The sequence below is a fragment of the Jaculus jaculus genome, chromosome X (genome assembly GCF_020740685.1).
Source record: "Jaculus jaculus isolate mJacJac1 chromosome X, mJacJac1.mat.Y.cur, whole genome shotgun sequence".
Classification (NCBI taxonomy): Eukaryota; Metazoa; Chordata; class Mammalia; order Rodentia; family Dipodidae; genus Jaculus; species Jaculus jaculus.
This window is the reverse complement of record NC_059125.1, coordinates 16,112,503-16,129,855: the sequence shown is the minus strand read 5'-3', so window position 1 is coordinate 16,129,855 and position 17,353 is coordinate 16,112,503. Positions and strand designations below refer to the sequence as shown.

Sequence of the window (17,353 nt, the reverse complement as noted above, 5' to 3'; positions counted from 1 at the left end):
TTAAATGAGACTTAACATAAATTTAAAGCACATTAAACTATTTTAAAACATTGCAGAGAATTTTAAGCACTGAATAAATACCTGAAATATTTTCTACTGGTGTAATATGTGGTTGTATATAAACCACCCTTTATTGAAATACTATTTATTAAGTAACTAAAATGCATATTTTCAATGATGAGGAATTCTTAAATGGCAATTTACATACAGTTAACAATGAGAGACTTCCTGCATGGTGGTTACATGGTTCCATCCATGACACTTCAAAAAATTGAAGTGGCAAAGTGAATAATATTGTGATTAAATTTAATGTCTTACCAGCTTTAATGTGCTCAAATAATTCCATACTATTAACATAAATTCACAAAGTGTGAATAAACCCAAATTATTTATTCAAATAGGTGAATTACTTAATTGGGGTATAAACTGTTTGCTTCTTTTTTCTTTACCCGTGGGAGGAAAAAAAAAAGAGAAAAAGATGCAAAGAAAAATCACGGTTTATTTTGATTTATTTCTACAGCCCAAACATTTCCAAAATTTTCACATCAACTGAAAAATCTAACAGTGAGAATTAAAAGTACTAAAGATTTCTGGGCTGGGGAAATGGCTCAGAAGTTAAGGAGACTTGGTTACAAAGCCCCTCAACCCTGGTTAATTCCCCAGCGCCTGCATAAAGCGGGATGCAATCCAAAGCTCACAGCAGTTGACCAGGGAAGAGATCCTGTCTCAGAAGATGAAGCCCAGACTCCTTGGAGTTGTCCTCTGAATTCCACATGCACGCTATGGCATGGGCATGCCCCACCAACACATGCAAAGATAAATTTAAAGAAATTACTGAACATTTCAAAACTGACATTCTGAAACTTTTAAATGCCAACTGAAATATTTAACATTCAGAATTAAAGTTACTGAAGATATCTGGGCAAGGGAAAGTGCTCAGCAGTAAAAGGCACCTGGTGGCAAAGCCCACTGGCCCTGGTTCAACTCTCTAGCACTTACATGTAGCAGGATGCAATTCAAGGGTTGCAGCAGCAAGAGAAATACACACACACACACACACACACAAGTAAAAATTACTGAAGATTTCAGAACTGATATTCTAAAGTTTATATGTCAACTGAGAAACAACACTCAGAATGAAAATTACTGAAGATTTTAAAACTGATAATTTTTAGTATCAAAAATCAATAGTTATTTTTTAAAGGGTCAATTTTTAATTTTTTTGTTTATTTTTATCTATTTGAGAGTGACAGAGAGAGAAAGATGCAGAGACAGAGAGAGAGGAGAGAGAGAGAGAGGAAGATGGAAAAAGAAGGGGCATGGTAGGCCTACCAGCACTGGAAACTAACTCCAGATGCATGTGCCCCATTGTGCATCTGGCTAACGTGGATCCTAGTGAATCGAGCCTCCTACCATGGTCCTTAGGCTTCACATACAAGCACTTAACCACTTAGCCATCTCTCCAGCCCAAATGGGCAATTTTTAAAAATTTTTGTTTTTATTTTTATTTATTAATTTTAGAGCGACAGACAAGAGAGAGAAAGAGGCATATATATAGAGAGCGAATGGGCGAGCCAGGGCCTCCAGCCACTGCAAACAAACTCCAGATGCATGCACCCCCTTGTGCATCTGGCTAACGTGGATCCTGGGGAATCGAGCCTCAAGCTGGGGTCCTTAGGCTTCACAGGCAAGCGGTTAACCACTAAGCCATCTCTCCAGTCCCAAATGGACAATTTTTAACAAGATTTAGAAAACTCTCACTGAAAGATCATAAAGGGAAAAAGATATATTCTAGTTTTATTTTTACATAAGAATAGGGAGTATAGAAACCAGGAGAGACAAAGCATAAGAGAGGAAGAAATTGGAAAGAAGGCATATAGCAATGAGATAAAAGAATCACAGATTCTATAAGAAAATAGAAGTCAAAGGGGAAAAAAATGATCAAGTTGCATTTTAAAGTCCAATCTACTGACCTGGGAGCTCTGCTTCAGAAGACACTGGGCCTTTAGGGTGTCATGGACTGAGGTTTCTCCTGGATTTCCTCTCCTCTTCAGAGCTGCTAGAAGAATCTGGAAAATCAGTGCTCTCATTGTTGGCAGGAAATGTGGGACTATTCCAAGGCAGCCAGAAAGGATGGGTCATGTGATCTGTGGAGGGCCAAAACATGTGGCTGTTGTACAGTGGAGTACACTGCATGGTAAAGTCATCTTGCTTCCACCTGTTGATCTGAAGGAAATCCCGTATCCCAGCAAGCTTAGTTGGAGCTTCAGCTGTGGGTGCCCAGATCTTTACTTCATGATCGAGGCCACTGCTTGCCATCACAGGTAGGTTAGGATGAGGATCAATAGAGTTTATGGTTCCTCCCTCATCCGCCTCCAAGAATTGAACAATCTGGCAGGACGATTTTTCCCATATATATATGTGTCCACAGTCACTACCACTTGCCACAAATTCACTTCTGGGGCCGTAGAAATTGACACCTTTCACTGTGGCATAATTTCTGTGTCCCTTGTATCTCTTAAGGTACTGAGCTCCATCATCATCAGAGGAATTGAAGAGGTAGATGTCGTCATCATTATAGCTGGCTAGGAGCTCTGTGCCATCGTGACTGTACACAAGGCAGGTGATGAATGGTGGGTATTCTCTGTGGACCAAGTGATGAGGACAGAACTTCTTGAGCACTCCATTGTTCTCTCTGTCATCAATTTTCCTCTGGTCGTAAATCCTTACATACTGGTCTTCTCCACCCACTGCAAACTGGTAGATCTTAGCAGGATTCATATAGATTGTATACAGCCCCACATTTGTATCATTTTCTTTGGCCACCAATAATTGTGAAGCTGGCGGGCTTTGTCGGAGGTCGATGCTGAACACAACACCATCTTCACCACACGTGAGGAACTTAAAAGGAGAGTCTGGCTCAAGAGCACACTTGTGAGATGCTCCCCTATGCCTCACCAAATGCTCAGTAATGGTGGAAGGCACTGCGCACAGGTGTGCCACCCGTACCTGCCCATCACTGCCACACAGGACCAACGTAGAATCATCACAATTAGGAAGAAACTTAGCCTGCAGGACATCACTTTGGTGGCCACTAGGAAAGTTCAGTAATGGCTTCCTATGTACCCAGTCCCACACAATCACATGCACGTCATCACTGCCACTGGCCAGGAGGGTCCCACGCTGGTTAAAGTGCACAGTGTTCACACGTCGTGTATGGCCTTCAAGAGAATACTGGAGGCAGAAGCGCTGGACAAAGGCTCTTGCCCCACAGGCGTCGTACACGAAGCGAGGACTTGATCCCAATTGCCTGTCCCGCAGCCCAGAAATGACTTTCCAGCGAGGCCTCGGGAGAGCAGATGTCTCGGAGGCTAGCCACTCCTCTAGTGACTTGGTGTCCTTAAATATATTTTGCACACTGCTGGCCCCATTGGGGTGGACACATACCTCAGGCTCTTCTTCTTCATCACTATTTTCCTCCATGAACTCCACCTCATGTTCTTCCTGTATGTCGTAGTAGGCCATTTTGACTACGTTGCTTTCAGCAGAGGCCGAGTTCTCCAGGCCGGTAAGATGCATTTGGCCTCCATCTCTGTCATCGGCACCAGCTCCATCACCATCACTACATTCACCACCATCTCCTGGGCCTGAACCTTGAAATTCTGTACTGCCATGGCTAAGCGCATGGCTATCTCCAGTACCAGCACCATCTCCAGTTGCCATCAAGCCCAGTTCTGTGACGTCAATTTCAATTTCAAAGGACATGTCGCTCCCCACGTCGGCGCCATCTCTCTCTTCAGAGTGGTCTAGGTTCGCAAAGTTTGGTGCCCTATTTGCACTAGTCTCCTCGTCTGACATTTTGAAGGGCCTCAGTAATATCTGGTTCAAATTGGGGAAATTGAAAACCTCTAGAAATTCAGAGAAGAAATCAGTCCCACCTTCAACGAAGTCCCACTACCAAGCGTCAGACCAAGAGCAACAGCAAGGACAACGTGCTAGTCGAAAGGAGAACCAACCGGAACGACCTTTGCTGATGTCTTGTTTTAAAAGTATAGTATGGCAGCCAATGTGGTTTGAAAGTTTAGTCTCATCTAATCTCGCGTTATTTGTGGATTTTCTTCCCTGCCCCCACCCGGGCCTTGATTTTTTTTGCCAATCCTAGAGCTCCACCTCCATAACCATGGGACAGCTGTTTGTGGTATACTTCCGAAGACTGAAACTTGCTACACCTTGGAAATTATTCTTATTGGAGAACTAGCAGCAAAATGTGATACTCGGGGCTGGAGAGATGGCTTAGGGTTAAGGGCTTGCTTGTGAAGCCTAAGGACCCTGGTTCGAGGCTCGGTTCCCCAGGTCCCACGTTAGCCAGATGCACAAGGGGGCGCACGCGTCTGTAGTTCGTTTGCAGTGGCTGGATGCCCTGGCGCACCGATTCTCTCTCTTCATCTATCTGCCTCTTTCTCTCTCTCTGTCACTGTCAAATAAATTATAAATAAATAAAAGTGATACTCTTGCAAAATCATTTTCACAAGCCTCTAAATGCTCTGATTATAGTAAATACGAAGTATGTGATGATAATATAGGCAAGAGCAATGGAATGTTAGAAAACCACAACTAGTGACTTAGAGCAACTCGCAAGAAATATCTTTCTAGGGCTGGAGAGTTCGCTCAGTGGTTAAACGTGCTTGATTTAAAGCCGGACAGCACAGATTTGGTTCCCCAGTACCCATGTAAATCCAGATGCACAAATTATCACATGTGTCTGGAGTTTGTTTGCAGTGGTAGGGGCCCTTGCTAACCCATACTCTCATAGGTAAAAGAGGGCTGGAGTGATGGCTTAGCAGTTAAGCGCTTGCCTGTGAAGCCTAAGGACCCCAGTTAAAGGATCAATTCCCCAGGAACCATGTAAGCCAGATGCACAAAGTGGCACATGCGTCTGCAGTTCATTTGCAGTTCTTGGAGGTCCTGCGCCCAATTTTCTCTCTCTCTCTTTCTCTGTCTTTTACTGCTGTACTCAAATAAATAAATAAATATAAAAAGAAATATCTTTTTGAAAATTAAAATTTCAGTATTTCATACATGTATATAATGTAACGAACATATTCATCTCCTTTACTCTCTTTTATTACCTTAACTCTCCCACTACTGCTAAATGATTTATTCTCATCAAGTACACTTCCTACTTTTATGACTTGTTTGTGACCCACTCAGTTTAACTAGGATTTCTTGAATAGGTAGAGGTTATATACTAAAGCATGTGTACATGTCTATCTAAACATTAAGTATGATATTCAACAAAGCAAGTACCAATCCTCAACAATCATGAATTGTGCCATTAGTTCCTCAGGGAGCAGTGGGGCTTTATGAGCCCCTCGCAGTCCAAGGTTGAATATTTTATTTTATATTTGAGAGAGAGGAAAAAAAGACATAGGAGAGATGGTCTAGTGGTTAAGGCACTTGCCTGCTAAGCCAAAGGACCCAGGTTCAACTTCCCAGAACCCACATAAGCAAGATGCACAAGGCGGTGCACGCATCTGGAGTTCTTTTGCAGTGGCTGGAGGCTTTGGTGCACCCATTCTCTTTCCCTGTCTCTCTACCGGCCTATGTCTGTATGTCTCTCTCTCTCTTTCAAATAAATATATTTAAAAAAAAAAACAAAAACAGAAAATGAGGCAGAAAGAGAGAAAATGGAATTGCAGGACGTTCAGATGCTGCAATCATAGCCTAGACGCATGTTCAACCCTGTGCATCTGGTGTTATGTGGCTCCTGGGAAATTAAACATGGGTCCTTTGGCTTTACAAGCAAGCACTTTAAACACTAAGCCATCTCACTAGCCCTCATTATGGAATACTTTTTTATAATTTTTTGTTTACATTTATTCATTTGACAGCAACAGACAAAGAGGCAGATAGGCGAAATAGAGAGAATGGGCGTGCCAGGGCCTCCATCCACTGCAAAGGCACTTCAGAAGCGTGCACCCCCTTCTGCATCTACCTAACATGGGTCCTGGAGAACCGAATCTTGTACTGGGGTCCTTAGGCTTCACAGGCAAGGGCTTAGCCTCTAAGCCTCCATGAGAGAGAATTTTAAGCAACTCAAACAGTTTGTGGGAAGCCATGACAATTTTAATCTGACAAAATTGGTATAAAGTTTCTGGACAAAATAAAAAGAAGCCTAGTTAGCTGCTTCTTAGTTAAATTATGTATGTGCACTCCTCTTAAATCTAGGTATTACAATAAGCATCCTGATACTGAAATCTTTTTTTCGTGTTTTTTTTTTTTTTTCTTTTTCAAAGTAGGGTCTCACTCTAGCTCAGGCTGACCTGGAATTCACTATGGAGTCTCAGGGTGGCCTCAAATTCACAGTGATCCTCCTACCTCTGCCTCCTGAGTGCTGGGATTAAAGGCGTGTGCCACCATGCCCGGTTTGTATGTGTGTGTGTCTTGTTGTTTTGTTTTTTGAGCTACCTACGCTCCCATTCTACCTCAGGCTGAACTTCAATTCACTATGTAGTCTCAGGGTGGCCTCAAACTCACAGTGCTCCTCCTACATCTGCCGCCCTAATGCTGGAATTAAAGGCGTGTGCCACCACGCCTGGCTAGAGTTTTTCAATCTTTTAATGCTAATCTTTTAATGCTCTTTATTGACAGCAGACAAGCAGGGGTTTCTTCAGATCTCTAGGTACCTATACCCTTATCTTTAGCTTTGAATTTCAGGGAAGAAAAACTTTGATGATGGTATTGTCAAGTATAATCTCATCAGGAACATTTCTCTACTTGTTCCCTTAATAGCAGACATAATGAACCATTTCAGAAAATATTATCAAGGGATAGCCACTGTCAATCTATAGGACCTTTCATGATATCCTTCTTTATTTTTTAACATGTCGGAAAAGAAGAAATAATTCATGGATTTGAGGGGGGGATGATCTGCATTTCCTTATATAATAACATGTTTAAAACAAAATAGTAATGTGGCCTTAAATTTGCATTAAATGAGACTAAGAAATTTAAAGCAAATTAACCTCTTTTAAGCCATTGCAGAGAATCATAAGCACTGAATAAATACCTGAAACATTTTCTACTGGTGTAATATGTGGTTGTATATAAACCACCATTTATTGAAATATTATTTCCTAAGTAACTAAAATGCACATTTTCAACTATGAGGAATTCTTGAATGGCAATTTACATATACAGGGAGACTTCCTGTATGGTGGTGACATTATTCCATCCACAACACTTCAAAAATATTGAAGTGGCAAAGTAAATAATATTGTGGTTAAATTTAATGTCTTACCAGCTTTAATGTGCTCAATAATTCCATACTATTAACATAAATTCACAAAGTGTGAATAAACCCAAATTATTTATTCAAATAGGTGAATTACTTAATTGGGGTATAAACTGTTTACTCCTTTTTTCTTTACCTGTGGGAGAAAAAATAACAGTGAGAAAAAGATGCAAAGAAAAATCACGGTTTATTTTGATTTATTTCTAGAGCCCAAACATTTCCAAAATTTTTACATCAACTGAAAAATCTAACAGTGAGAATTAAAAGTACTAAAGATTTCTGGGCTGGAGAAATGGCTCAGAAGTTAAGGAGACTTGGTTACAAAGCCCCTCAACCCTGGTTAATTCCCCAGCGCCTGCATAAAGCGGGATGCAATCCAAAGCTCACAGCAGTTGGCCAGGGAAGAGATCCTGTCTCAGAAGATGAAGCCCAGACTCCTTGGAGTTGTCCTCTGAATTCCACATGCACGCTATGGCATGGGCATGCCCCACCAACACATGCAAAGATAAATTTAAAGAAATTATTGAACATTTTAAAACGGACATTCTGAAACTTATAAACGCCAACTGAAATACTTAACATTCAGAAATAAAGTTACTGAAGTTATCTGGGCAAGGGAAAGTGCTCAGCAGTAAAAGGCACCTGGTGGCAAAGCCCACTGGCCCTGGTTCAACTCTCTAGCACTTACATGTAGCAGGATGCAATTCAAGGGTTGCAGCAGCAAGAGAAATACACACACATACACAAAAGTAAAGATTATTGAATATTTCAAGACTGATATTCTGAAGCTTGTATGTCAACTGAGAAGCAACATTTAGAATTAAAATTATTAAAGATTTCAAAACTGACAATTTTTAGTATGAAAAATCAGTAGTTATTTTAAAAAATGGTCAATTTTTAACCAGAATTAGGAAACTCTCAATGAAAGATAACGAAGGAAAAAAAGACACATTTTACTTTTAACTTTACATAAGTATACGGAGTATAGAAACCAAGAGACAAGGAATGAGAGAGGAAGAAAAGTGGAAAGAAGGCATATAGCAATGAGATAAACGAATCATAGTTTCCATAAGATAACAGAAGTCAAAGGGAAAAAAGTTGACCTAATTGCTTTTTAAAGTCCAATCTGTTGACGTGGTACTCTGCTTTAGAAGACACTGGGCCTTTAAAGTGACATGGAGTGAGTTCACTCTTGGATTTCGTCCTCTTCAGAGCTTCTAGAAGAATCTGTGAAATCTAAGTTCACATCATTGTCACCAAATGTAGGAGTATTCCAAGGCTGCCAGGAAGGCTGGGTCATGTGATCTGTGGAGGGCCAAAAAATTTGGCTGTTGTACAGTGGAGTACACTGCATGGTAAAGTCATCTTGCTTCCACCTGTTACTCTGAAGGAAATCCCATATCCCAGCAAGCTTAGTTGGAGCTTCAGCTGTGGGTGCCCAGATCTTTACTTCATGATCGAGGCCACTGCTTGCCATCACAGGTAGGTTAGGATGAGGATCAATAGAGTTTATGGTTCCTCCCTCATCCGCCTCCAAGAATTGAACAATCTGGCAGGACGATTTTTCCCATATATATATGTGTCCACAGTCACTACCACTTGCCACAAATTCACTTCTGGGGCCGTAGAAATTGACACCTTTCACTGTGGCATAATTTCTGTGTCCCTTGTATCTCTTAAGGTACTTAGCTCCACCACCATCTGAGGAATTGAAGAGGTAGATGTCGTCATCATTATAGCTGGCTAGGAGCTCTGTGCCATCGTGACTGTACACAAGGCAGGTGATGTATGGTGGGTATTCTCTGTGGACCAAGTGATGAGGACAGAACTTCTTGAGCACTCCATTGTTCTCTCTGTTATCAAATTTCCTCTGGTCGTAAATCCTTACATACTGGTCTTCTCCACCCACTGCAAACTGGTAGATCTTAGCAGGATTCATATAGATTGTATACAGTCCCACTTTTGTATTATTTTCTTTGGCTACCAGTAATTTTGAAGCTGGCGGTCTTTGTCGGAGGTCAATGTTGAACACAACACCATCTTCACCACACGTGAGGAACTTAAAAGGAGAGTCTGGCTCAAGAGCACACTTGTGAGATGCTCCCCTATGCCTCACCAAATGCTCAGTAATGGTGGAAGGCACTGCGCACAGGTGTGCCACCCGTACCTGCCCATCACTGCCACACAGGACCAACGTAGAATCATCACAATTAGGAAGAAACTTAGCCTGCAGGACATCACTTTGGTGGCCACTAGGAAAGTTCAGTAATGGCTTCCTATGTACCCAGTCCCACACAATCACATGCACGTCATCACTGCCACTGGCCAGGAGGGTCCCACGCTGGTTAAAGTGCACAGTGTTCACACGTTGTACATGGCCTTCAAGAGAATACTGGAGGCAGAAGCGCTGGACAAAGGCTCTTGCCCCACAGGCGTCGTACACAAAGCGAGGACTTGATCCCAATTGCCTGTCCCGCAGCCCAGAAATGACTTTCCAGCGAGGCCTCGGGAGAGCAGATGTCTCCGAGGCTAGCCACTCCTCTAGTGACCTGGTGTAATTAAACATATTGTGCCCGCCGATGGTCCCGATGGGCTGGACACATACCTCAGGCTCTTCTTCTTCATCACTATTTTCCTCCATGAACTCCACCTCATGTTCTTCCTGTATGTCATAGTAGACCATTTTGACTACGTTGCTTTCAGCAGAGGCCAAGTTCTCCAGGCCGGTAAGATGCGTTTGGCCTCCATCACTGTCATCGGCACCAGCCCCATCACCATCACTACATTCACCACCATCTCCTGGGCCTGAACCTTGAAATTCTGTACTGCCATGGCTAAGCGCATGGCTATCTCCAGTACCAGCACCATCTCCAGTTGCCATCAGACCCAGTTCTGTGATCTCAATTTCGATGTCAAAGGACAAGTCACTCCCCAAGTCAGCGCCATCTCTCTCCTCAGCGCCATGTGTCTCCTCAGAGAGGTGTAGGCTCGCAAGTTTTGGTGCCCTATTTGCACTAGCCTCCTTGTCTGCCATTTTGAACGGCCTCAGTAATATCTGGTTAATTTGGGGAAATTGAAAACCCCTAGGAATTCAGAGAACAAAGCTGTCCCACCTTCAAGGAAGACACACTACCAAGCAGCCAACCAACGGCAACCGCAACGGCAACGGCAACAACGGCAACGGCAACGGCAACTACAAGGTGCTAGGTCAAAGGGGAACCGGAAACACCCTTGCTGATGCCTTCTTTTAAAAGTATAGTACGGCAGCCAATGAAGTTCCAAAGCTTAGTCTCATCTAATCTCGCGATATTTGGAGATTTTCTTCACTGCCCTCACCCTTGCCTTTGCTCCACCTCCACAACTGTGGGACTGCTGCATGCGGTATACTTTTGAAGCCTGAAACTTGCTACACCTTGGGAAACATTCTTATTGGAGAAATAACAACAGAGAATGATCCTCATTATGCAAAATCATTTTCATAAGCCTCTAAATGCTCTGGTTACAGTAAATGTGTACTATGTGATTATAGTATAGGCTAGAACAATGGAATGTTAGAACCCCACAAGTAGTGACTTAGAGTAACTCACAAGACATATCTTTCTAAGGCTGGGGAGTTCGCTCAGTGGTTAAACGTGCTTGATTTAAAGCCTGACAGCACCGATTCTGTTCCCCAGTACCTATGGAAAGCCAGATGCACAAAATAGTACTGTGTCTATAGTTTGTTTGTCTTTGAAGGGGCCTCTGGATCACCCATACTCTCTCCATTTCTTCTTGAAAATAAATAAGTAAAATACATAAAAGAGGGCTTGAGAGATGGCTTAGCATTTAAATGCTTGCTTGTAAATTCTAAGGACCCCTGTTCAGAAGTTAATTCTCCAGGACCCATGTAAGCCAAATGCACAAGGTGGCACATGCGTCTGCAGTTCGTTTGCAGTGGTTGGAGGCCCTGGTGTGCCCATTCTCTCCCTCCCTCCCTCCTTCCCTCTCTCTCCTCTCTCTCTCTCGCCTGCTGCTCTCAAGTAAATAGATAAATAAATAAATATAAAAATATCTTTTTGAATATGAAAATTTAACTATCTCATACATTTATATAATGTAATGAACATATTCATCTCCATTACTCTCTTGTATTACCTTCTCTTTCTCACTCCTGCTGAATGTTTTATTCTAAGTACACTTCATACTTTGATGACTTGTTTTGTGATCCACTCAGTTTAAATAGTGTTTCTTGCATGGACAGAGGTTATTTACTAAAGCATGTGTATTTTATCTGTAAGTATGATATTGAACAAAGCATGTACCCATCCTCCACAGTCAACAACTTTGCCAGTAGTTCCTCAGGGAGCAGTGGGGCTTCATGAGACCCTCACTGTCCATTGTTGAATATTTTATTTTATATTAGAGAGAGAGAAAAAAAAGCTGGAGATATGGCTTATCCATAAGGCGCTTGCCTGCCAAGCCAATGGACCCAAGTTTGACTCCCCAGATCCCACGTAAGCCAGATCCACAAGTGAGCTCACGCATCTGGAGTTGGTTTGCAGTATCTGGAGGCTCTGGCATGCCTATTCTCCCTACCTTCCAGTCTAACCTGGAATTCACTATGTAGTCTCAGGGTGGGCTCAGACTCACAGTGGTCCTCCTACATCTGCCTCCCCAGTGCTGAGATTAAAGTCCTGTGCCACCATGCCCGGATAGAGTTCTTTTTTTTAATATTTATTTTTTATCTTTTAATGCTCTTTCTTGACAGCAGGCAACCAGGGGTTTCTTCAGGCCTCTAGGTACTTACACACTAGTCTTTAGGTTTGAATTTCAGCCAACAGAAACTTTGGTGATGGTATTGTCAAGTCTAATCTCATCAGGTGTTGGGCCCCGAAAGGCCCAGGCATGAGGCCTAGTGGAACTTCATGAGCATACCTAAAGTTTGGTGACCTGTCTCTGGCCAGCTATGAGTCAGCAAGATGCCTAATATTTTCTTGCCTGCCACTTTCACGAAGGAGTTGGAATTATCATTTCAATAGTCACAGTTTACTATTGGCCCTTACCTCTTTCCCCCATCCTAAAATCCCCATCTTCGTCCCCAACATGATATAGGCAACTGCTTTTAACAATAAAGAGAGTTCCTGTGAGTCCCTGCTTCCACAAGACTCCGGACTCAGTGTGGTTTTTCTCCAGTAACTAGGAGAGATTCTGGGTCATCTGACGTCTACCCTCTTCTTCCACCCCTTGGGAGGAACCAGCAGGCCTGGTCCTTCCTCGGCATTACCTGTCCGCCGGCAGAGCCTGGCAATAAGGAACATTTCTCTACTTGTTCCCTTAGTAGCAGACATAATGATCATTACAGAAAATATTATCAAGGGATGGCCACTGTCAGTCTATAGGACCTTTCTTGACATCCTTCTTTTATTTTTCAACAAGTCTGGAAAGAAGGATATAATTCATGTATTTGTGGGGTTGATCTGTATTTCCTTACCTAATAACATGTTTACAACAAAATAGTAGACGCACAAGGTGATGCATGCATCTGCAGTTCATTTGTAGTGTTTAGAGGCCCTGGAGCATCCATTTTCTCTCTCTCTGTTGCTGAAAAATAAAAATAAAAATATAAAAGAAATATCTCTTCTCCTCAGTGAGCAGTGGGGCTTCATGACTTCCTCACCATCCACTGTTGAGTATTTTATTTTGTATTTGAGAGAGAGAGAAAAAAATGAGGCAGATGGAGAGAGAATGGGTATGCCGGGACCTTCAGACACTGTAATCACACACATGTTCCACCTTGTGCATCTGGTGTTATGTGGATGCTTGGGAATTGAACCTGGGTCCTTTGGCCTTATAAACAAGCACCTTAACCACTAAGCAATCTCATCAGCCCCTATGATGGAATATTTTAAGCAACTCAGTTTGTGGGAAACCTTGAGAATTTTAATATGACAAAATTGTTACAAAGTTTTATGGACAAAATAACAGGATGCCCAGTTAGTTGCTTTTCAGTTAAAATTGTATATGTGCATTCTTCTTAGGTCTCAGTATTACAAAAGGTATACTGCTATTGAAATATTATTATTATTATTATTATCATTATTATTATTTTGGTTTTTCGAGGTAGGCTCTCACTCTACCCAGGCTGACCTGGAATTCACTATGTAGTCTCAGGGTATCCTTGAACTCACAGTGATCCTCCTACTTCAGTCTCCCAAGTGTTGGGATTAAAGGCAAGCACCAAAACACCCTACTTTGGGCTGGAGAGATGGCTTAGTGGTTAAGTGCTTGCCTGTGAAGCCTAAGGACCCCGGTTCGAGGCTCACTTCCCCAAGTCCCACGTTAGCCAGATGTACAAGGGGGTGCACGTATCTGGAGTTCGTTTGCAGAGGCTGGAAGCCCTGGTGCGCCCATTCTTTCTCTCTCTCCCTCTATCTGCCTTTCTCTTTGTGTCTGTCGCTCTCAAATAAATAAAAAATAAAAAATAAAAAAAAATCAAAACACCCGACTTTATTCATTATTTAATTGAACGCAAATTTACATTGCCTCAAGCTAGTCAAGGTGGCTCATGTCTTAATCCCAGCACTTGAGGTGCAGACATTAAAGGGTCACTGTGATTTCCAGGCCACCCTGAGATGACATAGTGAATTCTAGGTCAATCTGAGCTAGGGTGAGACCCTAGTTAAAAAAAAAAAAATTAACATTGTCTCATGTATTTTCATTTCTTATATCTGTCTGACTTCCTTAGTGAGAAAGGGACTAATTAAGTCCTTCAGTTTAATCAAGGTTAAAACCAATTGGTAAACTGGGTGTCCTTAGTTTATACCTTTAATCCCAGCACTTAGGAGGTAGAGGTAGGAGGATTGCCATGAGTTCAAGGACATTCTTTGACTACCCATTAAATTCCAGGTCAGCCTGCACTAGAGACCTTACCTCAAAAAAATGGTAAATTTAAAGTGGACACTGAAATGGGTAATTGCCCCAACAATTTAAAATAGAACTATAGGACCTTCTTTTGTTCCATCAAACTGTACATATACCTTTTTAGAGTTAATTTTACTTAAGTTACAGATGGAACATCAATATTATGAAAACAAAATGAAGATATTATAGAACTTCCAAGATCTCTTAGAATTTATTGTTTTTTCTTTGTTTTTTTTTTTGTTTTTTGTTTTTTGTTTTCTTGCAGGAGATGCCTTCAAGGAAAATAACACAATTCTACAAAGACAATCGCTTGGCTATTCTGTGTCAACTTCAGGTTTTCTCTGATGAATTTCCCATAAGGTGATGTGAGTATATTTTCTAGGGGATACAATAAATTGCTATAGCAGTTACAGAATAAATGTAAAATTGACTATATATAGAAGCATAAAGTCATATTTTTATTTTTTTTTTTTTTGAGGTAGGGTCTCACTCTGGTCCAGGCTGACCTGGAATTAACTCTGTCATCTCAGGGTGGCCTGGAACTCATAGTGATCCTCCAACCTCTGCCTCCCGAGTGCTGAGATTAAAGGCATGCACCACCATGCCTGACCTTATTATTTATTTGAAATCAAATTTACATTTCCTCAATCCAGGCATGATGATGGCACATGCTTTTAATCTCAGCACTTGGAAGGCAGAGGCTGAAGGATCACTATGAGTTCCAGGCTAGAGTGAGAAAAAAATAACATTGTTGCATGTATTTTTATTTCTTACATCTGTCAGGCTTCCTTAGTGAGCGAGGGACTAAGTCCTAAATTCAGTTTAATCAAGGTTAGAACCAATTGTTGTTAAACTGGGTGTGGTGTCTTATTGCTTTAATCCCAACACTTGAGAGGCAGAGGTAGGAGGATGTCCATGAATTTAAGGGCAACCTGATACTACCTAGTGAATTCCAGGTCCGCCTGGGATAGAGTGAAACCCTGCCTCAAAAAAAAAAAAAAAAAAAAAAAAAAGGTAAATTTAAAGTGGACACCAAAATGGGTAATTGCCCCAACAATTTAAAATAGAACTACAAGACCTTCTTTTGTTCCATCAAACTGTATACATACTTTTTTAGAGTTAATTTAACTTAAGTTACAGATGAAACACCAATGCCATGAAAACAAAGTGATGATATTATAGATCTTCCAAAATATTCCAAGATCTCTCAGAATTTTCTGGAGTATTTTTTTTTTTGGAGGGGGGAACAGTGTGGGGCCTTCAAGGAATAGAACACAGTTCTAAAGAGACAATTACTTGGCCGTTCCATGTTAACTTCAGATTTTTCTGATGAATTTTCCATAAGGTAATGTGAGTATATTTTCTATGGGATACAGTAAATTGCTAAAACCAGAATAGAAATATAATAGTGTCCTCAAGGTAATTACAGAATAAATGAAAATTTATTATATATAGAAGTATAAATTCTTTTTTTTTGTTTGTTTGTTTGTTTTTTTGAGGCAGGGTCTCATTCTAGCTCAGGCTGACCTGGAATTCACAATGTAGTCTCAGGGTGGCCTCAAATGCATGATGATCCTCCAACCTCTGCTTCCCAAGTGTTGGGATTAAAGGTGTGTGCCACAATGTCCAGCTACATAAAGTCTTAATTGAAATGATGGTTCCAGTAAGAGAAAGATATACAAAAATATTCATGATAAATTGGATAGAAGAACAGAATAACCTGAAATCCATCTGAAAGCCAATTATGAGTGGCAAATTAATTAGCATGTAACCCAATAATAAATAATATGCAGAAGTGACAATGAGTGAATTAAAATTTCAGGCATCAGCATGAATATATCTTAAAGTCACACTTGAGTGGAAAACAAAAGTGAAAGAATTATGTTCAATAATTTGTTTTCATGAACATCTTTATTGCTTTTCTTAGTAACAGAACTGGTTTGAAAGGCAAGGAAATAGTTATTTCACAAGCCAGAATAATCATTAACTTAGAATGAAGGAAGAATTTAAAGGCTGGTTGAGGGAGATTGAAAAATCCTTGGCGTATTTATAGTTTACTATGCGAATGGGGAAGGAAGAATTTGAAGTAGAAATCTCTCTTGAATGTGTTCCACCACTACCAAACTTGAATAGGTAAGGTGGAGATGAAAGGTAGCATGGGAAATGTCACATGGAGAGGTCCAAGAAAAGCCTCTGTTTTCCAGTCAATATCTATTTGCCTTTCCAGACTTCTCAAGATAGTAGTTTCTGATGTCTAAGGCATATCCGTTTCTCAGGCAGGCTACCCGCTCGTATCATCCATAGAGTGTGTGCTTTCTGATGTCTATGGTGCTTTTTGGTGACCGTTGGATGGGGAAGTCCTTCTGATCAATCAAGGTGAAAGGTGTGGCCCTCCATTGTTGTGGGTAGGTAAATAGTTAGGCTTCTCAGAGATCTGGTCCAGATCACAAGGAAGCTTCAGTGTGGGGAAGATGGGCAAGAAATCACAGGCTAGTAGTATAGATAAGACCCCCATCCACCTCACAAGTCAAACCACAAAAGTGGGGCAAGATTTCTTTAACCCAAGTCTAGCACTGGTGGCAAACCTCACTGTCAACACCCTTCTAGAAATAGTGAAAAAAATGAGAAGGTGCAAGGAAATCATACTCTTTTCTATTCCAAAGATGGCCTCTCCTCTGGGACTCCTATCTTTTCCTAGCCTGGCATCCAGTACCTCCTTAGTTCACACCCCTTGCAATAAAGGTCTTTTAAATATGTATCTGATCCTCTCCTAGACCAATGCCCCTGTTTTCTCACTGTGTTGCTCTTGCAGGTATGAAATGACATATGGAAAGCAAAGAGATCCAGGACAAAAGTACCCAAGAAGGAAGACCTCTGTGACAACTACCATCTCCATGAAACACCATAGGAAATGCAGGGGAGCCACATTGTCCACTGACCAGCCATATCGGAATGAGGAGGTGAATATGAATGGGCAGGAACAGGAGCTGACCAGTGTGGAGAGCTTCAGCATTTATACTGAGGACCTGGCCATACCAGACATCAGCATTGCCTGTGTAGAGGCCTGTCTTCAGAGTCATGTCCATCCATGTGGGGCCATGAATCTCACAACAGCATACTTTCATAGTGGTGACAATAAAGTCAATCTCACTAAAAAGA

The 17,353-nt window shown here is 41.4% G+C and overlaps 2 protein-coding genes across 2 annotated transcripts; both read right to left on the bottom strand.

The window, feature by feature from the left end:
* Nucleotides 1-2,013: 2,013 nt before the first annotated feature.
* Nucleotides 2,014-3,858, bottom strand: LOC123456650 (DDB1- and CUL4-associated factor 8-like). The gene has a single exon (XM_045140485.1). It carries the CDS (start codon nt 3,856-3,858, stop codon nt 2,014-2,016), a length of 1,845 nt encoding a protein of 614 aa, XP_044996420.1.
* Nucleotides 3,859-8,480: 4,622 nt separating this feature from the next.
* On the bottom strand, nt 8,481-10,328 carry LOC101605056 (DDB1- and CUL4-associated factor 8-like). The gene has a single exon (XM_045140484.1). It carries the CDS (start codon nt 10,326-10,328, stop codon nt 8,481-8,483), a length of 1,848 nt encoding a protein of 615 aa, XP_044996419.1.
* Between the last annotated feature and the right edge of the window lie 7,025 nt (nt 10,329-17,353).